General features: G+C 39.1%; 1 protein-coding gene across 1 annotated transcript in view; it reads left to right on the forward strand.

Annotated features, from left to right (window-relative positions):
• The first annotated feature begins 387 nt into the window (after positions 1-387).
• LOC104527995 (cyclic AMP-responsive element-binding protein 5) overlaps positions 388-27,241 on the forward strand; it is a 41,115-nt gene continuing 14,261 nt past the window's right edge. The window contains exons 1-3 of the mRNA XM_010171865.1: positions 388-453; positions 3,567-3,660; positions 12,597-12,718. Coding sequence (XP_010170167.1) covers positions 400-453; positions 3,567-3,660; positions 12,597-12,718 — 270 coding nt within the window. The 5' untranslated portion in view covers positions 388-399. The remainder of the gene's footprint in view (positions 454-3,566; positions 3,661-12,596; positions 12,719-27,241) is intronic.

Here is a 27,241-nt window from a genome sequence, read left to right on the forward strand (position 1 = left end):
AGCAGGAACTGAAGAAGGAAAGGTAAAAACCCTTAATTCGAGATATTTCTGAGCAGACACGGTCTTATCTAATAACAACACTGAACATATGCTTTTTTTCTGAGACAGATTTCTGCTGTGAAAGCTTAATTTTTTTTTTTTTTTTCTTCCTTCAAAGTAAATATGTGCTCAGGAAGGAGTAATAATAACTTAGACTGTAGGGAGCCTGCTGAATATTAGCAAATTTAGTACTCTAAGGATGAAAACTTTGTTCTGGTCTGTTTTGGGAGTTTGAAATAAAAGCACAAACCGTGACAATTGTATGTTGCATTTATGTGTGAAGTTTAGAACGTATATATTCATAGGTTCCCTTTCTTTCCCCTTCCCCCTTTTAACATGTAGATTTATGAGGAATCAAAGATGAACTTGGAGCAGGAGAGGCCTTTTGTCTGCAGTGCCCCAGGCTGCTCACAGGTGAGTGGAGTCAGCGGTGATATTGAGTCCTCAGCACTAGCTCTGGCTTGTATAATGCCTCCTGATATATTAACACGTGTCTAATAATAATATGTGTGTTGGTTATTTTTTATTTTATTTTTATTAAGTCCCTCCCCCTCTCAATTCCCTCCTTATTCCACAAGATATTATTAGAAGATATTTAGAGCAAATACAACAGCCTGTCAAATGTGCTGTTAGTAAAAGTGCTTCTTAAGCTACTTCTGTGCCTTACCCTCATCCCCAAGCCTAATGCTTCAAGCCAGGTATTGCAAATTCCTTTTTTGCCAGCAAGAGAGGAAACACTAGGCAGGACACACTTGTCTGTCTTCTGCTTAGATGTATGATAGAATATATTATGCTTCCTATTGGATGTGGTAACCCCCCTGGTTTTATATTTTTTGTAATATTAATACAGTGATATCTTATTAGCGTTTTTCTTTAAGTAAATCTTTGAGACATCTTCCAACTAAATATTCTCTATAGAAAATGCAGCCTGTAGGTAAATTCTGCCCCAGCATGTACATCTGGGATTCCTATTGACTGGTGATCTGCCACATGTCTCTGAGGGTATAATCTGACTTGTAAGTTTTGATGTTTAATGATTTTAAAAAAACCTGAAGTGACAAAATCTCAGGAGGTAAAATCCTTGAATTGGGATTTATGTGTTTTTTTGATGATTTTGCAATGGTGAGGGAAGTTTGCAGTGATGAAGGAAGTTCCACATGTCATGCTTCTGGCTCTAATTTGGTTTAGTGACAAGAGTTTGTGAGTAAAATCTTCAGGCAAGGGCATCTTTTGGACTTTTGCCACAGGCTTTCTGTATGTATCTAAGTGATTTAGCTTACCCATTTCCCAGAGTCCTCCTCTCTTAATGAGGGTAATATTTCCCTGCTTTAACTGTATGTTGTGACTTTTCAGCTGGCTAATATTTTTACAACCCTTTAGGTTCTGCTGGTGGAACGATGGGTGGCTATTACTGGAGTGTAGATGTTGATTTTGTCAAAAGCTGAAATAAGGAAAGGGAGAAACCTGAGGCCTGGTTAACAACTGGGAGAGCAGCTTCGCTGTTTCCTGAAGTGGGAGCATTTCTATGGGTGTCAGAGTGCATCTTTTGGATTGTCCCTCGGATCAAGGATTTGTCACTTCAGATCTCCACATGCAGAGTTAAACTATTACCATTCTGTCACAGACGTAGAATAAAAGTATCTGAATTTTATAGTTAAGTTTTATTTACCTTTTTGTTGAATCTTAAAACTAACTTCCACTCAAATCAGTGGGCTTGAGTGTTTTCATATAATCTATTAATTAATTTTTTCCATGGAAGGGAAGCTGTTTTGAACAAGCTCATATAGGCGTTCAGAGAGCAGGTTTGGTTGTATGCTGTTACAGTTTGGAAAGACAAGAAATGTAAGTGTGACTTCATCTTAAAGAAAACTTAATTTCCCATTTCAAAACATGACCTTTGTTTATTGTAAATGAGAACTTGACAGAAGGGTAGCATAGCACTGCTATGCAGCTAAGCTCTCTAGGGACTGCCTTCTCTATCAGCCAGTGTGGATGTGTATTGAGGGCTGAGAGAGGTGACTTTCTGTACAAGGAAAAAAGTAGACTTACAAAAAAAGAGAAGTCTGCGCTGGAGGAGTAGCTTCTCCTCAATTGCCCCATGCCATCTTTAAGCTGGCCAACTTCACCCTGAAGACAGAGTGTGGTATCCATGAAGGAAAATCCATTTCCATGAGAACAAAATGTGGGGTTTTTTTCCCACCTCACAATTTCATTGAACAAGGTCTTTCGTATATTCCCTTTGTTCTTAACATAAATTTCTAGTGCTGCATTTCTTCCAGATGAGTAAGCAATGAACCAAAGTTTCACAGAGAGGAAAAGGTCTTTGGGATTTTTTTTTTCCAGAGAATTCATTCAGATTATTTATGCTGCTTTGTCTGTAGGTTTAAAGAGATTCTCAGAAGGTGTGACATACTGCAACTATTTATACTATAGCCACAAGCAAAGTCACTTAGCCAAGAATATACTGTGCTGAAAGCATTAGGCCACTTTAACTCTGTTGTTGCCAGTTTTTTACAGACTCCTGTGTACCTGTTGCTTTAAAAAGCTGCTTTTATTTTATTTTTTTTTCCTGAAGCCATGGTGATACAACTTTTGGCCTTTGCTAGTCCTGAAATAACCCTGTTAAAACTATTCCAGTAGTTTGTAGTGAAGGTCTGTGTATGCACCTTCTGGTGAAGGAAACGTAACAGAACCAGTCTGCTCTTAGAGCCCAAAGTGTGCAAGTGCTTGAACATTTATTCCAGCTTGTCTCTTCTTTGTCTGCTTCAAAAGAAGCTATTTGTTGTAGAAGTCTGCTATCAGACTGTAAAATAAACTTAGCACACTGATTAGTTTATTACAAAGCACACCTCTGCTTGAAAAGGAAAACAATTTAATTTAGTATCATAAAGGGTCATAAGTAGTCATTATATACTGAGCACCATTGCATTGCCACTCTGAGTCAAGTAGAAGTATCAGAGTTTTCCAAAATTAAAGATGTGTTTTGCCTGAATATTTTGGGTAGTAAAAGGATGGCTTATTTATTATTTTTGCTGCTGCTCAGCAGATACAGGTTGCAGAAAGACACAAAAGCAGAAAAATACAGTAAAATGATTTAAGATATACCACATTACTTTGCATTTGCCGTGGGCTAAGAGCATACATAACAGCAGTTATCACAGATCCTCAGGCACGTGGTGACTTGTGAGGAGCTGGAGCGAGTGTCTGAGACCCTTAGAATCCAAAACTTGGTCTGCAACTTTTTCAAGCAAATTCATGACATCTTTCTGTTTGCAACCCCAGAGAGCACTGCAGCAAATATGTTTCTAAGTAGAGTACAGGTATTTGTTATCATTCTCACTTGTATTTTCAAATATTCTGTTTCCCGTGCCATTTGGACATGTTTCTAACTGGATGCATTTCATTTCTTTATCTCTCTCATTTTTGAAATTCTGTCCAATGCCAAAAGTTTATTAGAGAATTAAATTCTTTTTTTTTTTTTTTTTTCCTCTCTCTCTTCCTCTCTCCCCACCGTGTTTGCCTGACAGCGTTTTCCAACAGAGGATCATCTGATGATTCACAGGCACAAACATGAAATGACTTTGAAGTTTCCTTCAATAAAAACAGATAATATGTTATCAGGTAAGAAGACACGATTTCAAGAGTCAAGATAACTATTCTGATGATGTTGAAAGCATGACTCGTACTGGAAAGCTACTGGCAAAATACCTCCAAGACTGGTGTTAAAAAGCTCCAGCTCCAGTTAAATGACAAGTAGAGATGGAACAAGCTAGAATGCATATATTTGAGCAAAAAGGCAGTTGCCATTCTTACACCTTCCCCCAGGTTTGGCACGAGACAGAGAGAAATTGTTGAACTTCGGCCACGCTGGCAGCTCTGTTGCTGACTCCCATGTCAACGTGTGAGTGCAATACAGGCACGTAAGCACGTGTCACCTGGGAGCCCAGCAGTGAGCGTGTTAATGAAGAGCATTTGTACTGTCCCTGTAAGACTCACTATTTAAGTTTGACAGGCTCATGTCAGCAACTGTAACAGGCCACATTGTATGCTGACCTGCCCACCCTAAGTAGCCATAACTGGAAAGGTAAGCCAGTGGGTAATATCCAGTAGTCTTTTCCCCTAGATGTAACCATCTCTCTCTGCACTTCCCCTGCCAAGCACAGCGGTTATTTGGTGTTATGCGCAATTACATCCTTTAGTTTCTTACGTAGGTTTTTTTTTCATACTTGTGTCTGAGTAACCATGCACCATTGGCTTGCTGGCATTCGCTGAGTGCTGGGTAAGGTCAAGCTAGCCTTCACCTTACCACATCTCTCCTCTCCTATTGTATATTCCATGGGCTATAGTAATGGATTATCAAGATTAATATCACTAGGATTTTTCAAGTTTCAGAGTAATTGTAGAAAAAAACCTATGATGCAAACATGTGTGGATGTTAACCAGTGTTTGGTATGTATCTTTTGAAATGGCTTCTTCAAGGTAAATTGTGCCATTTTAGTTGAAAATATATGATGATTAAAGGGTCTCCAACAGGCGAACTCTTTTATGGATAAACTGTTTCCATTTTCATGAAAATCATGATTGCACAGCAATTGCTTGCATGTATTTGTTTTAGGCTTTTTGTTGTTGTTGTTGAGACATTAGGCACCAGTGAGAAATCAGACAGACCTTGTCTCAAATAGAATTTATTTTCCTCTTACACTTGAAAATAGCATAGTGGACTAAGTTTAGAAAGGAACAGTACACAACACATTGAAGAGTAGGGCTTGTAAAGTGCCTTCATGCCAGCTGTGCTCACAGAATTCTGTGTTTGCAAGCATGAGTGAGAAAACACTGCTCTTGCACTTGGCCGTGTCCTCTGGCAGTGAAACTGCTGGAAGACATTGGACTGTGGGCACATTCACCCCGTGAAAGTGCTGGCTTTTGTTAGAACCTTCTGTTAGGCAAGACTTTTGCTTGAGGGCAGTTTCTAAGGAGTATATCCTGTCATCAGGAGTCCTGTGAGTAGAGTAGCTCCATTTATGTTTGGTAACTTCTATGAGACAGCTGTCCTGCTCCTTCCAGTGGGTTGCTTTACCAAGCAAAATGCTCTGACTGGCTTCCACCACTACCATCAGCAGCGGGGCCCCTTGGCCTCCAGTTAGCCAACTAAGTAAATTGAAATACAGAATTTTGTGTCCAGAAAGTCTCCAAGAGTGCTTCTGAGGGATATATTCTTTGCGCTTTGTGGATGGTGATCCTCTATAGTAATGAAAGAGTAAAAAGCTGCACATGTTCTCAAAGATTGCAGCAAATGTGCCTGACTGTAATGGTCTGGCAACCTGGTTCTGCTGTGTATGATTTTTCTTTTTGTGTTCATTTGGTAGATTTGTTTGGCATTTTGCAATCCTTAGTTTGGAAGCGTCATAGATCATCTGCTTTCTGCAGGGAGACATTGAAAAATAGTTGTTTCATTACCCACCTAAACCCTGGGGAAATCCAAATACCTTAAAGTTTAAGATGTTTTATTCTTAGATTTCATAATGAAAAATTAATGATATATGGGGAAAAGAGGCAGGCTTTTCTCTTAGATATTTGTCTTAATGTCTTCCTTCTTGTTTTTTGCATTTTGCTTATTTGAAATTTTTTTTTTAAATTGTTTCTGTCATCAGTAGGTTCAAAGAATTGCAGCAGCAGCAATTGCCCTATAATAAGCCAGGTGCGGTGTTAATGTGTGGTGGAGTTCTTTTCTCTTTTTATTAAGGTGCCTAGAAGTCAGAATTTATGCTTTTTTTCCAGTATATTGTATACTACCTTTTAATGTGTTGTGTTTGAATCCAATCAGTATTGTTAGTAAGTAATGCAAAATAATGGGCTGTATACTTTCAGGTAGCCATTAGAATTATCTGCTTTGTTTCCAGAGATAGCTGATACCCGGTTTGGGGTCAGTGTAATATCAGTAATATTTAACACACATTAAGCATGTCTTCTATAAACTATTACTGGAAGTAGGCACTAAAACTGAGGGGCTGTTGTTCTTGTACCAGTACAACATCTTAGAAACTAAGCAAGATATGGCTTGGGAAGTAGGAACTCGTTTCTTGTGTGAAATCTGTGCTGAGGTCTGAAATTCCAGTTTGTAAGTGAGAGGTAAAGTTATGTTATATGTTGCTGTGTAGGTGGGGTCAGTGATTAATAAACGAGGTTCTGTGACCTCATTGAGATTATTGGTGCTATGCTGGTTTATCAGATATGTCTAGCCAGGAGCTTCCTGGTTAACAACTAGCTCCACTATATTTGCTTAGATTTTTGATGCTGGCTGAAGAAAACCAAGTCTTATTAAATCTAGTGACTCCTGAACTAATTCAGAAACTCCAGATACGTAAATATACTAAAGAGCTTTATGGTCTCTGACTGTGTAAATGGAAGGAAATTTTGCTAAAGGCATTGCATGAAAGTGCAACTGATCCTTTTGTTGGATAATTGGATATTAATTTAAAAAGACAGAAAAAAAAGACTGTAATATTATTTGTTCCTTTTTGTGTATGTATTTTTTGTTTTTTAGAAAGCTTTGTTGTGAGTATGGCTAGAGAGTCATTGACAGTTTCCATTTCTATCTTTCTTAGCCAAAAAAGAGCTGTTTGAGATAACACAGAATATCTTGTGTAAGTTTTGCATGCTAGTCATCATTGCAGGAAACTTTGTTGTTAGTTTGACTGAAAGAGATGTCATTACTGCTGTTGTGCTAACTAAATATTGCATTGCTTTGAAACTCTAGTTTGTTGTGTGTCAAAGCTTTTGTTGGTTTAACACCAAAATATTAATGTCCGTGGGACAGATTGTTCCCTCCAGCTAAGTACTAACAGCAATGTGGAACTGAACTTTGGAAGCTGAAGACACTGAGGTTCCTGTGGTATCAGATTTGGGAAGGGAAGGAGTGACACCTTACAATCATTGCAGGGGGAGGGCATCCTACTGAAAGTGCTTCTAGCAGATACAGGAGAGGCCAGGATTATGTTTAGAAACCTTGTTTCTTCCTGATTCTATTTACTCAAATCAAATCCTCTAGATTTTTGGTGGTAGAGAGCACTGTGGAAACAGAAAGAGTCTCCTCTGGATGAAAAGGGGTATGTGCTAAAGGTAGTGCAAATGTATTACTTTTCCCAGGTAATGCCTGTGATAGTGAGGTAACGTGGGCATCCTTGCTTGGCTTAATTTTTTTCTCCTTGTGGTTTACACAGGGAGGTTTATCTAGGCATGGATTTTGTGGAGTGAAAGATGATTTGATATAAAGAAAAATAATTTTGTTTGATTTCTTGTTCACTTCTGCCCCCCTTGCTTTACCAAATAATGAAATGAAAAGTCTTTTAAACTTCAATTGGTCAAGTTTTGAGTGACCAGAAGAGATTATAGATGTGTTGTACCCAGTATGCGTACCCCCACAGAAAGTCCAGCCAACACTTTAAACAATGAATCTTTAAGCAGTAAAGTTCTTAGGAGCCCTCATCTGTGAGCCCCTGGGAGAGGGCAGTTCCACCAGGTATGACTGGGTGCACCTCTTCCTTCTCTTCCATCACCTGCTTGAGGTGTCGTGACCTTGAGTTTCTTAACGCACTTGGGAAGTAACCTGTCAAATCAATGAAGAAACCTTCTTGAATTTCTCAGGACATTTTCCTTCCATTTTCTTTTCTCTTTCCTTGTGGCTGCTTGATGGACAGCCCTTCAAATTTCAGTGCAAGCCCTATTACTCTGACTTTGTTATCATTGTGTGAAAGTATAACATGGGTAAGTACATAACTTCAACAGAGCCCGCAGCTGAACAAGCCAAATGCCTGTTATTACTGCACATCAGACTAAACTGGTTTTTTTTTTTTTAAAGATGGATGGAGAGTCAAGTTACACACTTTGGAGCTGTGCTGTTAGATATCTCATACTGAATCAGATTTTTTTTTTCCTTTCAAAATGAAAGCTTGTTTCGTGTAACTGTCCTTTGGTTCTCTTTTTCTTTTTTTTCTTTTTTTTTTTTTTTTTTTTTTGTAACTGGTATCATGCTTTAAAGTTTTCATTTGCACTTTGAGGGATGAAACTCTAGGATCCAAGCTAGTTTTACAAAATACATTCAAATAAACTCTCTCTATACAGAAAGCTAATGTGGCATTTCCTGGGCTGTTGTTTTTAAAGCAATATATTGAGACTGAGTGTCCTGGGACTGTTATTTCATTAATTAAAAAACCCAAACAACAACAACAAAATTTGTATAGCCAAACATAATTAATATATAATGGGATCTCATTACTGCAGTCTTCAAATTTCCCATTGTATTTTCGCATATATTTTTCAACTAGTCTGGAAAATCAGGTATCACTTCAGTCACTGAGGACAGGTTTTCAAAATAGTCAGCAGCAAAAATATATCCAGTGTATCAGATTCTGGTCAGAATCTGATTGCTGAGTGCTTCTGAAATCTTCTCCTGTAAGGTACAGTAGGTTTATTTGGGATCTGCACATGTGAGACCATTTGATCTTGCTCTGAGGTTTTTATGTTGTCCACTTACATTTTTGGGGTTTATTTAAACGTAATGTTTCTTGCAGCCTTTCTGGTCATGGCTGTGTCATCAGAAAGTCTGATTGTTCACCTGAGTAATAAACTGAACAAAATTATTTATTGCCTTGTTTGAAGCTTGACAGGTTCTGTGTTCAACCCGGTGGTGAAGGTGAGGTAGAAATAACTTCCTAAGTATTTGTCAGATGACACAGGTTCACCTGGGAAGTGGCAGTTGGCTAGAAGTAGATGCCTCAAAGCATAGTAAACTATGTCTGGTAGCCATTGGGAACAATGGGAGTGGGTTGGGATGGCTGGTCAGTGTAATAGCCAAACACCTCGGGTTAACCCAGACAGATTTGTATCCCAAGCTGCGCAGTTCAAAATGCAGCTTGGGCCATTAGAGTCCTGGGTTGTGTGACTAACAGCATGCATGCTGACAGCTTCCATCAGTAACGTGCGTCCTCAGGAGGAATGCTGAGAGTGGTAATAGCTCTGTCTGAGTTTTGGTCCAGATGGGTCTGGCACATCCGGTTGCAGAAGTACAACAAATCAGAGCCCTGTTCTCAGTGAGTCTGCAATAGTTGTGGGAGCTGGTGATAGCAACAGAAGGTTTGTTTGTGCCAACAAGGAACAGTGAGGTCAGGCACAAGCTGTTGGAACTATTAATGCATTTTTAAGTGCTGAGAATTAGGAATATTTTATTAATTCTAGGAGACCTGAATGTGTAACTCATGCTAGGTTCTCCTTTGTGATATTGTTCCCAATTAAAACACAAGAGCTTGCCTTTTTTAGGTAAAAGGATTACTGTGGTGTTGAGACTAATGTTTTCTACTAGTTTGCCCAGCTCCTGAGAGAGAACTAGTGTTTTGCGGGGGCAAAATAGTTGGTCACCTCAGAAGCAAAGCAAGCCCACTGGACTTGGTAGCCCTAAAGTCCTGAAACCAGTGGGTGCAGTGCATGTGCAGTGTAATTACTACACTATGTAAAGTCTCAATGTTTTAAAGTCTGGATCTTTATCAGTTCTGCTCTCATACAAACACAGTGGTTTCATGGACTTATGGTTTCTATGAATGTTGAAGTATAAGGTAGAAAGGCAGCTCTTGGTTTACATCTGACTGGACTTGCTTCCAGAAGGTCTGTGGATGGAGTTCAGGCTGGGTGATTGGTGGTGTTCCCTGTTCCCTGCTCTTGATGGGGAGGAAAAGGGGACTGTCTGTTTTAACAAAACTTTGTTCTGAATTCTTGACAGTCCCATTCCTGGATCATAGAAACTGCAGTAACTGTATGGGGAGACTGAGGTATTTATTTAAGATCACCTTGTCAATATGTAGGTGGCATAAGTAGTATCAGCTTTGGTGCTTAATGTAATCAAGTAGTTAATTGGAAAGATCAACTGTAGGCAAGACAACATGTGATTATCTCAGACTGCTTGTGGTGCAGAAGATACACTTTGAGCTTGTGCAGAGAAAAGCCGATGAGGCCTTTGTGCATTTGAAGACACATTCTTGCTCTGGGTTGCTTGTTTTCACTGTTAAATGGATTTACTTCGCTGAGAGGTAGGGTTTTGGTTTGGGGTTTTTTTGATTTTTTTTTTTTCTATCTAACATTCATGGAATAGGTGCTCAAAAGATGAGGAACTTAAGCTGCACTTGCCTGATCACAACCTTGTTACCCATTAAGTTGCCTCTGACCTGATGTAGCCTGTTGTAGTAGTGCCTGATTCCTGGATCAGCTGTGTACCTCAATGAAAAATAACAAGACCTTATCTATGTCAGTGTATTGTCTTCTGCCCTACCCTCCAAATTCTGGGCTGAAACAACTCTTAAAAAATCCAGGATCATAAAACCGATACTTTGCTTATTTGATATGGATATACAACTTCTGAAAATAAAAACATTGGCAGTTATTATCTTTGTTTTTCTTCAAGGCGATCATGTTGTTCACTAAAGTGATATTTAATCCTTTTTGGAAGTAAAATCTATTTCTCCTGCTTTTTAGTGCAGTTAACTTCTGATATAAATTCCAGTCCAAGGGCCAAAGACAACGGAGTAAATCTACTGAGGTTTACTGGTGTAAATCTACTGAGTTCAGTGAGGCTACCCTGGAGATTAGTTTGGCACTACTTACTTAGGATATGGACCTGTAAAGTGCTGAGTGTCCTCAGCTCCCATCAATGTCAGCACCTCATTGACTCGGCTCCTTGTGCTGAGTTCTTGCAAGATTTTTGGAAAGTCTTATGTTTCTGACTCTGGTAATACAGTAGTTAGCTGTGAAAACCAATAGATAAATATGTGTGCATTCCCAAACACTTGAGTTTTGTTTCCTTTAAGCTTGGAAGTACGATGCTCAAGCCAAAAGAAATAAAGCAGCATTTTAACATTAAGAACTTACTTTTTGTGTTACGTCCATATGTTCCATAAGAAATATAAATGCAAGTGAACGTGTTTGCCCTTAAATTACTTGAGAAGGTAAAGCTGTAGGACCACACCTGACAGAGGTGGAAATTTGCCTCAGTTGGTTTTATAATGAAAGAAGCTGATCCTCCCCCTTAGTTTCCAAGTGGAAACTGCATTTGCTTTTGTATGAATTATTTTTATGCTGCCTTTTGTTTAGGGGTGGCTGTGTGTTTCTATCCTGATCATGTAGAGTTCATTGTGTCTGGTGACTGTTCCCTGTAAGGGGGAAATATTAAAACTTGACCCAGCTTAGCTAGGTGCAAGAAACCAAATTTTTCTTCCAGAACTCATTGAAGTGGGAAGCTTTTTTATGAGGTCAAAATTGCCCCAATATGGGTAACTGGGATTAGTATGACAGTTTTCATTCTTTAAAGAATGAATTTCAAACAATAGGACAGTTGTCAATGACTATGCAGAAGATTATTTTTGAAGAGTCAGTCCAAACTTGCCATAAAATCAGGTACTACAAAGCAGCTTGAGCTGGAATGGGGGCTTGGGAAGAAGACACTAACATGCCAAGAGAGAATTTTTTTTTTTTTTTCTTTTAATACGTGTACAGCTGATAGGACTGTATGGATTCTACCCCACTGTTGCTAATATAGCTCTGTGTTGTAATATTGAGGAGAAGATGGGGAAGCTGAAGTGGAACAGTTAAGAACTCACCTCAGAATGAATGGAAGTGCTTCAGAGCTGAGCTTGGTTCCCAAGTTTGGACTTGGTTTTTCACTTCCTGAAGAAAGACTAGCCAAGGTCATCACTGAAACTACAGTCCACAGGGCAGTTTATCCCATCTGTCTTCCAGGTTTTTGAAAAGGCAGCTGACAACCTTGTATCTTCTTGAGTCCATGCTGCCTGTGGCATTAGAGAGAATCCTGTCTTTCCCCAGATTATTTCTGAGAGGCCAAAAAATTCCTAGAGATGAAGGCATGCATTAAAAATCTTTTGACTCAAAATCTTGTGTTTTATATGTATTATCAACACTTTTAGGTATAAAACACATAAGGACGCTTCTTTGTGGTCAAAGTTTAACATTTCACAGCTTTTCTAAATGTCGTTTCGCTCCTTCAAAAATTTAGAAGCAGAACAACTTCTTGCTATGCTTCATGTGTTTTGCAAAGTTTGTGTATGTCTGAGGTGATTTTCAAGCACTTGAAGATGTTCAGTAGCGCATATCTGCAGCAGTTACTTGCATGCCGTGGTGTAAATGCGTGTTATCATATGCACGATGTGTTGTTTTGCATGCAACTTTTATTGGGGGTTTATAGACAGTTATGATGGCCATATGCACAGGTTAAGGATATGCACTTGTGTTATGTGCTCTTGTGAAAACCTCGCCTCTTGTCTTTTTGGTTTTATGATGATTGCTGCCTGTCTTGGACACTGTTGGCAAGCACTGCCTGCCTGCAGTCCATAGTGTTGAAATTCAGTGCTGTGTGGTTTGTTTTTAATGATGGTGTGGTGAGAACAGGAAGGCATGGAGAGGTTAGCTAGAACTTCTCCTGTCCTGGCAGACTATTTAATTCTTTCCCTCTCCTTTCAATATTAAATACTAATGATAATTTCTTGTCATATTCTTAGATCAGACTCCTACACCAACACGGTTTCTGAAGAACTGTGAGGAAGTGGGCCTCTTCAACGACATCGATTGCTCCCTAGAGCACGAATTTAGAAAGGCACAAGAAGAAGAAAACAACAAAAGGGTGAGTGTGAGCACACTGAGCCCTTCATCCCCTTTTCATCCCTTGAAACGTTCAAGGACACTGTGTGAAAGCAGACTGAGCTCTACTACCTGGTAGTAACCTTTTGGTTAGAAACTAGGTGGCACTGTAAGTTGTGACATGTCTTTTAAAATACTGAAACAGTTGACAGTAATAAAAACCCCAAACCAAGAAAAAAAAGCATTAAATTTCCAGAAGTGTGTAACTGTGTTTGCCAGGGTTTGATTCCAAGTCTCTGCTTTTAAGTAACACAAACCACACACCTCTTGAGGGAGAGGCTTGGGAAAATTGTATCATCTTTGAAGTGAGGATTGCAGTCTTACTCAAATACGTTACAGGGAAATGTGGCTTATGAAGGGGCATTTACTAAAAAAAAAAATAATAAAAAAATTAAAAATTGTTCTATTCTCCACAACACGATGGGCCCCTGGATTTATTTGTTGTCTTTACCAGCTTTATCGTGTTTCTGTATTTCTCATAAAATACTCATGTTGAAGGGGAAAACTTTAACTTGTAATACCTCATAGATAATGTATCCCATTTCTAATTAGTATTCTTTTAGTCTCAGTATTTCTATGTTTTGGTTGAGTTATATAGGGCACTTTGTCTGGAGTTAAGTGTACTTCTGTGCCCAAAGGTTGTTGGAGTGTTTTGAGAGATCCTAAAGAGCTGTTAAAATTTTCAAGGAGTTGTAAAAGAACTTAATACACTACTGAGGCCAGCAAGAGGTAATGCATGAAGTCTTAACTTTTAGAATAAGATCCAAAGTTCTGGTTGCTTTTGAGAACTAAACCACATGAGTAATGTGGGGCTTCCTACAGGAGCATATTGCTCCTTACAGTCCTCCAACAACCTGCCCAATGCCTCCCCTTCTCTAATGTTCCCTTTTGTGCCTCTGTTTTCTCCTCTTCCATTTCTGCAGTCCTTGGAAATTCTTGTGTGATGTGTCTCCTGCCATAGGAGTTCCCCTGTTATTGAACACTCTGTTATTTGGCTTAGTTCTCATGGTAATCTCTATTTACCTAATTTGAACATTAACTGGGACCATAGACTAAAGTAGGAAAAGACAGCCACGAAGCACCTATGGTGCTAAAGCCAGAGGGCACTTCTTAGCTCGCCTCAGCATTATTTTGCCTTTCAGAGTGTCTGTGCCTCCAATTGCAAAGACTTCTTCTATAGGCAGTCTTTCTTATGTATTGTGTCGTTGGCTTTGCCTGTCAGTGATTGTTGTCCAACTCAAAATTCATACATGCGAGGCACACGTGTGCTGCTGGGGCTCATGAAACCTGGAGGCAGCAGCATTTAGAGATCTTGAGGTCTGCAAAGTAAAGGCCTAAGAGAGCTGATAAAAAGACGTAAAGCTGATTGCTGAGGTGCAGAACGGGAGACGAGGCTTGTAGAAAGAAGATGGGAATGGAGTCCAGGAGTGGTTTGGTTTTGGCTTATGGAGAAGGGAGCCTAGAGATGTTTTATTTGTGGCTCATAAGGAAAGAAACTGGCACAGATAGAGGAGAGGGGCTGTGGCATGATATGCTGAGCAAGGAAAAAGAGTGTGCAAGTGCGAGAGAGTCTGAGTTTTGGTCAAGGATCAGGAAAATAGCCCAGACTGACCCTCACAGAGCTTTGTGCACAGAACAAATGTTAGGAAGCAGCCACATAATGAGATAAAAGTGTCTAATTTTAGTTTTAACTTGCTAAAACTGTGTCTTATGTACTGCAGAGGGGAGTCTCAGACAGAATCAAGGAGAACATTTTTGTACATTCCTACTTCTTTGTGAATTAAAGGATTCCTCAGCGGTTCTTTCTGCATGTTATTTTTTCACAGGAGAAATATGCTGATGTGGACTTCTGTGCAGTTACCCACAGTCTGCAATACTTGATGTTGCAGTCCATTTCAGCTTACAAGGGGTAGTGGCACAATCTGATTAAAACCTAGACAAGGTCATCAGGTTACCTGATATTTTCAGTTGTTTGACGGTCCCTGGAAGTCTTATTCTGCTCTCCTCCTATCACTCCTTGCAGCTGCCATTGGTGATCTCCAGGGAGCAAATGAGTGATAGAGGGGAGGGAAATAATTAAAAAAAGAGGGGATGGAAAAAAAAAAAGGCAAAAGTCTCACTAGCTAGCTAACCTGTAACATTTGCTCTGTGTTTCCAATTAGTCTGCTGTATGTTCATTCTTACATTACCAACTGACTGTCAGATAGGAATCTGAAGCAGGACCTGGTAGGGCTTTACACAAACGAAAGAAACAAAGGCCATGACAGAAAGGGGCTCCTCAGGCTGAAGCTATTGCTAACAAAATGCTTCTACCAGCCTGTCCCTAAAATATGAGTGCTATGTAGACTTGTCCTAATGGACCTACCAACACTTGGAGACTAAGAATAGCTGCATGGAAATCTTATAACTCAGAAAAGTTTTATAAAAATATTTTTGCTTGCATTAATTTCTCTGGACTCTGAAAGAAATAGTTTTATTAATTTTAGTATATCACTGTGGCTTAGCACACAGTTTGACACTGAAATCTTGTAAGAGAAAACAGCTTTGGGGTTTTTTTGTTTTGTTTTGTTTTTCTCCTTGTGAGTCATCATTTGAAAACTCAAAGAATAAAGTTCAATTAGCTGCTTTTTTCTTTTTTTCTCTCTGTCTTCTGAATGGGAGTCCATGGATAATCTTTGAGAATTTGTTTTGATTAAGCTGGTTATGTGGACTGGTGGCATTCCAAATTAGTTCTGAAGTGCTGAGTGCACAGGTTTTTTTTTTGTTTGTTTCTTTGTTTTTGTTTTTTTGGGTTTTTTTTGCAATGCAGGTCAGCAAGGCAGGTAGTGCTGGCAGATCAGATGACCATTTTAGCCTAATAGCTGCAGGTTTTAGGTTTACACTGCTCAGTGTTAAGTATCCAAAGCATTTGTAATGGGTTATACTTGCAAACACATGAACTTTGTTACTACTGGATAACTGGATAGGTCCTGCTGTCGCATCTTGGGTTGAGTGTTGAGGCTGGGTCTGAGAGAATAATGTCAAAGATGGGAAAAGTTGGGATCTGTTTCTGAAGACCTGATTGTACCTGCTGCATTAAAATGCATGTAGCCTGACGTCCCTGCATGAAATGAGAAAGACTAGGAATATGCTTAGAGTAGCGTGTAGAGTACTACACTAGAGTACTACTTCAAGTAATATTTAGAAATAGTGAGCTGAGTATTTTAAACATGGGGACATTTTTAAAGTTATGTTCTGCTTATGCTAGAATCTGGATGCATCACTTCCTAGGGCTTATCCTGCAAGTTTGAAATCTTCTAACCAGTGTTCAATGCTGCAAGATAGTATGTGAAGTATGCAAATGAGGCAGGGAAACAGCTATTCTCAACTACAGCTTGGTTTTAATGTGGGTTGTTCAGTGTCAGTTCAGGAAGCTCATGGCCAGCTGGTCCTCTACATGGCTTAATATTCCTGTTCTAAGTGTACTATCCCACTGCAGGCACCTCACTGCTAGAAAAGCATCAGTAAATTGAGGTAGTCCAGTAAAGAAAAAGAATAAAAATGGATACAGAGTATTTGGTGGCTGAATAAGTTAAGTCTACAGAATGATTAAAAAGCCTGAAGGTCTTGTTTAGTTGTGTTAAGCAAGGGATGATGCTACAGGCTGATGTATATTTGAAAAGCATAAATTTGGTTTGTACCTTCTAAGTTCTCTTTCTACCTTGTATGTATTTCTGTGTATCAGCATAAGAAGGTAGATAAAATGCACTTGTCTAGCTTATACCACCTCACCATTTCATACTGAGCTCAGGGACTCTCTGATCTTCAGAGGAGAATTCTTGCAAATATTTTCTGAATGTCATAGCTCTGTGCTGTAGCCTGTGAGTATGGGGAAAATGATCTAATTCAAGGCAAACTGGAAATGATGGAATCTGTCTCTTGAGCAGGTGTAGTTTGGTGACAAATTCAACTTTGTTTCCACACCTTGTTTAAGTTTTATGCAATGTATACATGGCCCACAGGTTTTCCCCTCTGTCTTCTGAAAAGCATGCAGAAAAAAAACATGATGGGTTTTGCTTGATATAAGTATGTTTTAAAATGAAACCTCTTACATTGCAACAAGGAGATAAAAAGTAAATACCAAATCAGTGACCGTAAATTTGATGGAATGAGAATGCCCAACAGGCATTTCTTCTGGGCACAAACTGTGACTTCTGAGTGTGTGCCCTGCTTCTGCAGCAATCACGTTAGCTGTGGTTTTCCCTTGTGAGTGCCCTGAAGCCCCAGTCGGGTCATTGAGAAAAATAGTGTGCTGGTAGATATTTCAGAGGCAAGTACTCTGGGACAGCTGATTTTCACTCGTGAAGTAATACAAACCAATAAACATATAAGCCTGATCTGGAGTGCTTTTGACTCATTGACTGACAGTCTATACAGAAGAAGAAAGCAAAGATGTATGTTTAAATGCTTACTATTTTTTTTAATTATGTAATAATAAATACACACATATATATTCTCTTTGCATTTGTCTAAACTTTGTGTAAGAATGTCCATATTTTTCAAGTCAAAGGTCCCTCTGATGACTTACTCTCCCACTGAGATTATTTTATATGGTGGTCATGTTATAGCAGATGAAGAATAAGACTAGGAATGATTTATGTTAATGTCGTGCTTAAAGGCCAGGATACCGTTGTTGTAGGTATTGTAATAACTTCAAGCTGTTACTTTATCAATCAGTTAAGCTGTTGACAAGGTGATACCTCAAAACCCCGAAGTTCAAAGTTCAAAATACCACCCCAGGTTCAAAGATTTCATTATAAGAGTTCCTATGCTCTAAATATAACATCTGTACATGTGAAGATGTGAGCATCCTCCCAGCATAGCATTTCTTCTGGGTGATGCTTTAAGGTACTGTAAAGATACATTATAACACTGTATCAGAATTTTTCCAATGCATTATTCTGAGTTTTCATATGCATTGATTACATCAGGTTATTGATCTGCTTTATGGGCTCACTATTGGTTTATAAAACCTCCTTTTTCTTAATAATTAACTTCTGCAGCATTCCTATGGAGAGTGCTTTGTCTCTTATTTTCTAAGGAAAAACAAATTTCAGAAGATGATGTTTTCCAAACCTCCTTCATAGTGTGACACCAAGCTCTTGAAGGAATTGCAGATGTGGAGTGAGAATTGCAGGGGAGCTGGGTCCTCTCCACCGTTCTGCCAAGCAAGTGGCTTTCTGTCTCTTTTGGTTCCTCAATATCTTTAGCAGTGTGGACCCAAAAGATTGATAGACATCTTCAAAGGCATTTTGGTGCCTTACTCTCACTGAAATAAAGCAGGAGTGAATCAGTGAGCTACCAGAAAGGATCTGGGCTCAAGTGACGTGCTAAAAATTGCACAGGAAGTCTGTGGCAGAGCCTCGGATTGATTCCATATCTCCTTGGTCTCAGCATAGGGCATCCCACAAACCATGTGTGTTAAAGATTTATCAGCTGTTGTTCAGTGTTGCTAAAGACAGGAAGAATACTCTCCTTCTCTTTCCAGATGAGTAGGCTTGCTGTATTTTAACTGCTTTTCTTAACTTGTGGAACTTTCATGGTAGACATGGGGTGGTATGTTATGTTGTATATGACAGTTCTGCAGTTGGCACTACAGTCTGCTGACTTTGAGTCCTGTTTCAAGTGTGTATCAATGTCCAGGCACTTAATTACCACACTGAACTGTCTTACAAAAGGGCAACTTTCTGTGTAACAGTGCAGAAAAGCTGTCAAGACAACAGAGTTCATAGTATAACCTTGCAAAAATATTCAGAGGAAGAGGCTTTAACTTAGGCTCATTGCTGCTTTTACAACATCTTATCTTCTGCTGGCAGGCAGGTCTGTCTTACCTTCTTTTGTAGCAATGGACTGTGTTTGAATGGATTTATAGATTTAGATCCTCACACTCTGAGAGAAGACCTGAATGTTTTTCCAGCAGTAAGTGCCTATATTATGCAGAAAGGCAATTCTTGAGGGCATACGTTTTTGATTGAGCTAAACCTCCTTAACTATAGTCCTTCCATGTTCTTCTGAATTCCAGCTCATGAATCATCCTGCAGAGCTCAGTCAGGACAGTCCACTTTCCTTCTGCTTCTTATTGTCTCTATCCCAAAGAAGTTGAGTCACCCTCTTGTAATGTTTTGGTTTTTGTTGTGTTTTGTATATTTTGGCTACCCTCAAAAAAAGGAGGCCTGCCTGATTTCATTCTGACATTTCTTTCACAACAACATGGCATAGTTGTGCATTTTGCTTTGGTCTTCCTATGAATGTTTTTAGTGGCACAGTTTTCTTGTTACCAGTTCAGATTTCAGCAGCGTGGCCTGGATGGCACATGATAAAAGGATAAACCTTCCCTGTAGTGGCATTTTTATAAGTCTATGTCCTAGGTAAAGCCCCTAAATCTTGGCAATCTCTTTAAGAGCATACACTGAGCTATTAAACACAAGCTTTTTGCTCCCCAGAGTGGACTGCAGCTGATGTGGTCGGGTAGGTAATAAGATACTGCTGATATATTTCAGAGCAAGGTGCACTTTTACTTTATTTATGAAGATAGACATGCTGGTCAAGGGCTTAATCACAGCTGATATATCATTTTAAGAAAACCTATTAGAACCATATGCTGATTCTTTGTATTAATATGGTATATCTGTTCCTAGTCTAATAAGGCAGGGTCTCTTCCCCCTCACCCTTCCCCCTGCCTGGTGTGCGAACTATTTATCTGTTTAAGTGATATCGCTTGCTTGGGGGCATTTCCCACTTTAAGAAGCATTGTTAATAAAGCAAGGTGAACAGAGGAGAGAGGGATTCTCGCTCTCAAGAGGGAGTGAAGCTGTGTGTTTTCAGTCACGCTTGTTGAGGTGGAATTGCAGAGCAAAGGTCCAAAGCTGAGATGAGGAAACCTATCGGTTAAAGACTGGAAGACCACAGCATGGCCTTCCCACAGCATAAGGTTGTCATTTTGGCCCAGGTGGTTACAATTCTGGAGCCTGAGAGCTGCGAGGGGATGGGTGCGCTGACATTTCTGTTACCTCACCTTTCCCTCGCTCGGAGAGGGCTGCTGCGGGAACAGGTTCCACAGCCATCTAATGAGATCCACATTGGTGAAGTTATTCCATGCCAAGTCCTATTTATCATTAATTGGTGGGTTTGCTTGCAGATCTTTTCTATTATTTGCTGATTATACCCCTACACATTTTATTATCTTGCCAGAATTCAAATACTAATAATTTCTTGATTTATTGTTTGTTTATAACTCTGTCTACTGCCTAAATGGACCTGGTTAGAAGATTTCAAAACAGCAACAGCTCTTGTGCTGACTGGGTTTCTTTCACGTTTTGCACATGGCAGTCTATTTATAAACCTCTGTAGGGACTCCTAAACCTTTACAGTTGGGTTCCTCCCACCACTTCAGCCCCTTTTCTTCCTTGCTCCCTAAAGGCAAGTCTCGTGTTTTTGGCATAAAGACAATGATGGTGATTGTTATGTGGAGAAAATGTCCATGAGCTATGAACTGTGGGTAAGGATTTTTAATTTGTACCTCAAGCAAAATAAATTGGAAATTAGAGACATCCAGGAGAGTAAGGGTGTGCACTCTGTTGCATGACCTGTTTCCAGTACTGTATGAAATTACTGTATTTCTAAAAGCCTCCAAATTTGACTGTTAAATCTAAAGTACTTTAGAGTAACAAAAGGAATAGTGGAGAAGAGAAAGAAGCCAGAACAACTGAGCACGTGCCATGGCAGTTAATGAATGCTACAGTTGGATGTATAGCCTCATACGTCTCTGGAACAGTTGTATTGACTTTAATGGAATTTAAATTTTTAGCCTATTACAACTACACAAAGATCTGAAGGGAGAAAAACCTTTACTTGGAGACTACAAAAAAACCCCTGTAGTCATGAAGTGATGTGAAGTATCTGGATACTCGTTGATGTCCCGATAATATGTAAAAATAGGGGCTTCTAAAAACCATACTGGGGAGGAAAAAAAAAGAGTACATTTTAACTGTTTCCTTATTCTAGTTTCTCTCTCACATGCTTCTCTACAGAAGTTGCCAAGTCCACTCTTATCAAATAAATACCAGCTTTCTTTCTTCCCTGAAATGTGAGTAAACTGTGTGTGGCTCAGTCTGGTCCCTGGGAAGGGAACAGACATCCGTTCGCCATGTGAATGTACATGTCAAAGTGCAGCTCTGCCAGCAGCCTGGGGCTGGGTGGGGAGAGACACCGGGAGAACGAACTCAGTGTTACAAACCGTCTCTTTTGAATTTCTACAACCTATTAGTCACAGCAAGCTGCCCTTATTGATTTTGGTAAGAGAGGTCACTTTTAATCCTCTAAAGTGGAGAATGCTGCATGCACTCTCTGTAGCATGACATTAAAATTGACACAGCTCTGCATCAGTTCTATGAAAATGCCCTCAACCTAGATGGATTATTGCCTCGTCTTTCAATGGATACAAGCTGCTAACCAGAGCATGCTAACCTAGATTAGGTGTAAATGCTTCAAAATACTTGATAAGGAAAGCACAGCCCAAAAAACCTAGAAAATATGTGAGTGTGCTAAAAAAGTTGCCCCTGCAGAAACAGGCCATTAGTCTTAAGAAACTTTATTTTTGCTTTTGTTTTTTTTTTTTTTTTTTTTTTTAATTAAAAGATCAACATAGAGGAGCTGAGATTATCACATAAAAGAACAAACAAAAGCTGACCTTACTCTATGATTATGAGGAAAGCTTTATTCTGGCTGATGGCCCTTGCTAGTTTTGTTTATGTTCTTTAGAGAACTAAATCTTTGAATACAATTAGAATAGTCCTATTTGAATCTTAAGCGTGCCTCAAAATAAACGGCAGAGGTGAACTCTCAGCAGTTTTCTTTTCATCTTTGTTATCCCTGCCCTGACCCGTTTTTCTTGCCTAATGATCATTTGTAGCATACTGTTATTAAGAGAAATCTTCATGATGGAAAAATATGCTTAATGGGGATAGGAAAATTGTTGTGAGCCTGGAGGAATGTGGGTTGGTTGTTTTTTTTTTTTTTTTCCTTTTTTCTTTCTTTGGAATTCCAGAAAATGACTACTGTCTCTTTTGATTTTATCCTAGATTTTGTTTGGAAATTTGTTTTCAGAAGGTCTTGCTGATTCTTCTGTGAGTCTCAGTGAAAACGTACAATGTAATGTTTAGGGAAATCTGTTAGCTTGTCACGTAAGACCTTTTCATTAGTTATAGCTTGCTAGAGTATTTCTTATTAAAGATTAGAAATTCCCTTTCTAAATAAGACATCTGCAAAAGAAACTGCATTTAAAAACAATAAGGCATAATGTTAAACTCTCATCTGTGCACCTTTTAAGTGTAACGTGTGATGATGGAGGTTCTTGACTTCCATGCCGTAGCACCTTTCAATTAGCTAAAAGCACTGCAGTTGTTAGGCGAGTAGGTTGCACCTCCTTCTGAACAGAGATTGAAGTATGTGTGTTTGTGTGGCTTCCTCTTCTACATTAAGAAAGATTTGCTCTTCCTCCCTCACCTGAGGTGGGGGTGGTATTGTCTCCCTCTTTGTGTACTTATCAGGATACAGGGAAATTCAAAGTAGTCACAGAAAGGGAGCTGGCGTTTGGCTTCACCACTCTCGGTAAGAAATGGTGCAGTAGTGGCATCTGGAAGAAAAGGTGAAAGCTGCCCCATCTGCGGATTGTGTGTGCTTCTATCTGGTAGTTTTTCTTTACCCCAGTACTACTTTTTCCTTCCTTATCAAGGGAGAAAGAAAAATAAGATATGTTGCCAGTCCCTCCTTCTTTGTGTTGGAGGAGTCCTCCTTAGTGTCTGAATACTGTATGGGATAGAGGGGAGAGAAGGAGATGATGGGAAAGTATGGGCGGATGCAGGGAAGAAAGGAGTGAAAGGAAGAGAAGTACTTTTCACTTTTACTTATATAAAGGGCTTATTCCTATCCCAGGTCAGACTTGATGAGGAAAATGGAAAGGAACATTCATATGGAAGAAGAAGCAAAGCAACGCTAATCAGACATGGAGAAAGCTGAGGGGTACCATGAGGCTGTACAAAGGAAAGAGATGAAAGAAAGAAAGAAAGAACAGAACTCATACAAAGCATACATTTAAAAAGCAGTTCTTTGTTTTCTGATAATTAGGGTATTAAAATATTCCTGTGGTGTACTTGTTAGCAGAATTGGATGAGCACAGATAGAGGAGTGTGAAAAGTATAATTCCCTTTTCTCTTCCTCCCTGCCCTCCTCAAAAAAAAAACCCAAAACAAAACAAAAAAACCCCCCAACAAACCCCCACTTTGTTCCAGGGAAACTGAGTTAATTTCTCTGCTTAATGTTGAATTGAGGTATTGAGGGATGTGGCTATACGAGAGAAGAGGAGAGATGGAGATGCCCAGTTCATGTTGGGTATTAGAATAGTTTTTCCCTGAAAAAGAGGAAGGGAGAGTCAACCTGGATGCTGTTGCTTCTGCTTTCAGTGGTCTTTATAAAATATTATTTCTCTCATCACACTTCTGTCTTATCTCTGAGATCTATGTGTATGTTCCTTGGGATGTATAGATCTATGTAAGGCCTGTTTCTCTAATGACAAATAGTTACCGTAGTTCTCTCCCTTTTATGCTATTTTTTTTTCTAATACAGTAAACTCATGCAAGTATAAATGCCAACATATATGTTTCAGGAACACCAGGAAAGCTATTAAGTGTATTACACCTCTGCACATAAGTTCTTATTTTGTGGATTATTGTTTGGCTGGAATCTTTTTCAGGTACAGTTCTTTTATCCCAATATCTTTTCTTTGCTTCATCCATCTCAGCCAGTTAAATGTGTATATAACTGATTTTTCTGAAATGGGGCCAAAGTCTGTGTACTTCAATAGCTCTTAAACATGTGGTTAACTTCAAGCATGTGTGTAGGGATTTGCTGAATAGAGATAGTTTGCTGAATCAGGACTTCTCAACACTAGGATTTTAAATTGCAAACAATCCTCTGTTTTAATGTATTTTAACTGCTGCCTCCCATGGACTATAGGTAACTGTTGTTACTTGAGTCCTGCAGGTAAAAAAGTTGTAGTTGGTTGAACAGCAATTTAAGGATAAAAACAGTCTTTGTGATACCCTACTGTGACAACTATTCTTTTACTTTCTCCTAATAAATAACTTAATTATGTTACATAAAAGGAAATAATGATTGGAATTTCATGTTATGATTAAAACCTTATTTTTTCTGGAGGAATAAAAAAAAGATCTGCTACTTTAAAAAAAGTTAATTTGTTATAGCTTTTTTCATTTTTTTTCTCTGAGATTTCTATACTTTCGAACAGAAAGTGGTATTAAGATTATAGTATATATATGTCATTATTGACCAGATAAACATGAGGCACCTACCAAGTCTTCTGAATACACAAATTTGTGTGACTTCTTGAGAAAGTATTTCTAAAGAACATTAAAAGTGGAAGGGGGAAAAAACCCCAAAATTAGAAACCCTCCCAAAACCAAAACAAACCCACAAACTTACCAACACCCCCACCAAAAAAAAACCACCCAAAAAAACCCCAAACCACAAGCATACAAAAATTCTAGTTACCTTGCTCATTTGCTTGCATCCTTCTGTGTGCAGGGATAAATGGGACAGGGATGCCTGCCCTGTGTTGTTTTGGTTTTCTCCATCCTGGATCACAGGTAGGATGGGGTGGAAAGTAGGTTCCACAGGGCAAATGCATCTGTTGGAAGGTGCAGGCAAGGGGAGATCAGCAGTGAGGGAAATGTCTTTCAAAATACTACTTAACATGCTATTAGTTGTGGAGTGCTCAAATTGCCTTCTTGATGACAGTTGAGGAAGAAAAAAACCCCATATTTTACTGTTGTAGTTGATACGCTTAATACAGTGTTTTAAAACAATGTGCTCTTCTTTTGTTTTTATGTAAAGTGGTAAGATTTAAAAATAATTTAAAAATAATTGGGCTTTCCCTTCTTTTTGCACTACTTTTCAATATTTGTTTCCTCACATTCCATCTTCAAACTAGCTAATCTCTATCCCCTTTTTGAATCACATTATCCTGACGACACAGCAGTGAAAAGAGCCGAGACTGCAGGACTTCTAACAATGCCGGAGGGCCCCAGGAATAGGAATGCCCTGAAAAAAATGTACTCCCATCCAGCTGCCCTTCATATTGTTGTCTCCCTGTCCAATTTACTAGAGAATTTCCCACTGGCTCTTGGCTCATTCCCAAATGAGAATGTAATCTTTTAAAGATTACACTGCATAATGGAGGGACAAGGAGCTCTTTATTAACTGGGATGGGGAGTCATTTGCTATTAGGCCAGGGAGAGGGATGGGCTGGAGTAGTGTTTTGTGAGTTCTGCTTTCTGCCCCTTCTTGTCTCCTCAGCAATAGGATGGCAGGTTGGCCAGTGGGAAACCACAGCAGCTGCACTGTAGCACAAGAAATAATTGAATGTGCGTTATGATTATGGCAATTACTTTCATAACGTGAAGGATTATACCATAACTATTATATTGACAACAAGGTTAAATTACTAACCTAATACCATGGCATGTTTTCCAAAAAAATAAAAAAAATCTCTGCTTGTACCAGAATTGATGCATTCAAAGTCTATTCATACAGTGTGAAAGAGCTGAGCAGCTAAGGAACCTAGCATGCTGTCTGTACGGATACTGCCTGCATCAGATCCCTGCCACTTTGACTTCTGTGAGCTGTGCCAGTTTGACACCCTCACCCCTTTTGGGATGTAAAGCAATATGGTACTCTGGTGATTTTAAATGCTCCTTCTCTCTCCTGTCAAGCAGATAAGCTTCTGCCAGTAATAATTAATAAAGAGATAACCAAAAGTTATACTTGCAGTGGTGAAATTTTAAAAACTGCACAAAGGGATCAGATTTGCTCATATAAACCCACTGAAATGATTGGAAAGCTTCAGCTTCAAAATACTGTGCTCTCCTTTTACTACTTCTTTTGAAAGTGTTGCTTAATACAGAGGATATATGTAGGTAAAATGAGATGATCTTAGGTAACTTCTAGTAAGAGGTGAGTTTTGCTGAAGTTGTTGCGAGTCTGCAGTGCGATTTTTTTTTTTATTATTTATTTTTTTTGCCTGCGTGCATAGTAAGGTCACGATGAGACTGTCATATAGATAGTACAGATATAGCCTTGTATAGACTGTTCATGATAGGAGTATAAGCTAAGTTAATTATGCAGGAAGAGCAGTTTCCTTTTGTTCATCAGCTGGAAAATGAGCCGAAAATTAAATTTTGGAGACTTAGAAATATATCATGTGTTGATCGCTACCAGCAAATTAACTGGCTTAATGGAAGAACCAGTATTCTGATTCTAAAGGGAAATGTAGGTGAACAATATAATTCTAGAAATATTTTTATTAATTTTTAATATGCTATGTGCTGTATGATATCTTAAGTAGTTGATTTAGTTTTTGTTGTGTGTACATTTAAGTCTTCTCACACTGCTGAGAAAATACATGTCACCCTTATGAAAACACCTGTCATCACACAAAGCTGTTTGATACATTTGAAAAGACTGGATATGTATCTGTAAATCAAGCTTTTCTTCCAAATTGAAGTCAAATGAGAATACTGTTGGTTTTGGCAGGATATGAAATATGTGAATGGCAGGCTGTACCTTTTTCCCCCCTTTTCCTTTCCCCCATTTTCCCCTTTTCCTTTCCCCCGTTTTGCCCTTTTTCTTTGCCCCCTTCCCCCCCCTTTCCCCAGAAAAAGAAGCAAATCTGATTTCATCATGCTCTTATGCTGAATCTTTGCAGATATGGCCAGTGCTGCATATGTACTGTTTCCCTCCATGATATGGACTTTTTTCTTTTTTACCTTGCTATTTGTTTGAGCTTGAAAGAGTCACCTTAGGCAAAAAGTGCTCTGTTACCTTCTGGGATTGAGACCACTGGGTCCTGTTAATAAGCTGGTATTGAAAGCTGGTTTTGTAATTTCTTTGTGGTGTCTAACCAGGCTAACAAGGTTACACCTCTATTTGCTAACTGCGAAGCATCTTTTTGTCAGGTGATGGTATCTTTCCATTCTCTCCCTTGACTTATATCACTTTCAGGCACAGTTCATATGTTCCAAGTGAAACAACCTATGTTAATCTCCTCTGAGGGCTTTTTAGATTTGTCCCTGGTGCATTAGATCCTCACTGGTAGGAACAGTTACACAAGGGATCAACTTGTTTTCTTATGTCTTCTATGCCCATGGCATCTTACTAAATCTTTGGTTGCTGCTTGCTTTTAGAAAGAAGGTCAGTATGGGTTTATTGCACATCTGCCAGTAGGTTGCAAGATGATAGATCCTCATAGCAACATATGTGTCCACCAGGCAAGTGTTGCCTTTCACAGACTGCACAGAGGGAATCATAACCCATGGAAAGGGCTGACCAGATGCCTGAGGGCCATACCTCAAGCTATCACAGGAGTTTCACCAGTTCTTGCCATTCATTGGCA

This window comes from Antrostomus carolinensis, unplaced genomic scaffold (genome assembly GCF_000700745.2).
Source record: "Antrostomus carolinensis isolate BGI_N321 unplaced genomic scaffold, ASM70074v2 scaffold34467, whole genome shotgun sequence".
NCBI lineage: Eukaryota > Metazoa > Chordata > Aves > Caprimulgiformes > Caprimulgidae > Antrostomus > Antrostomus carolinensis.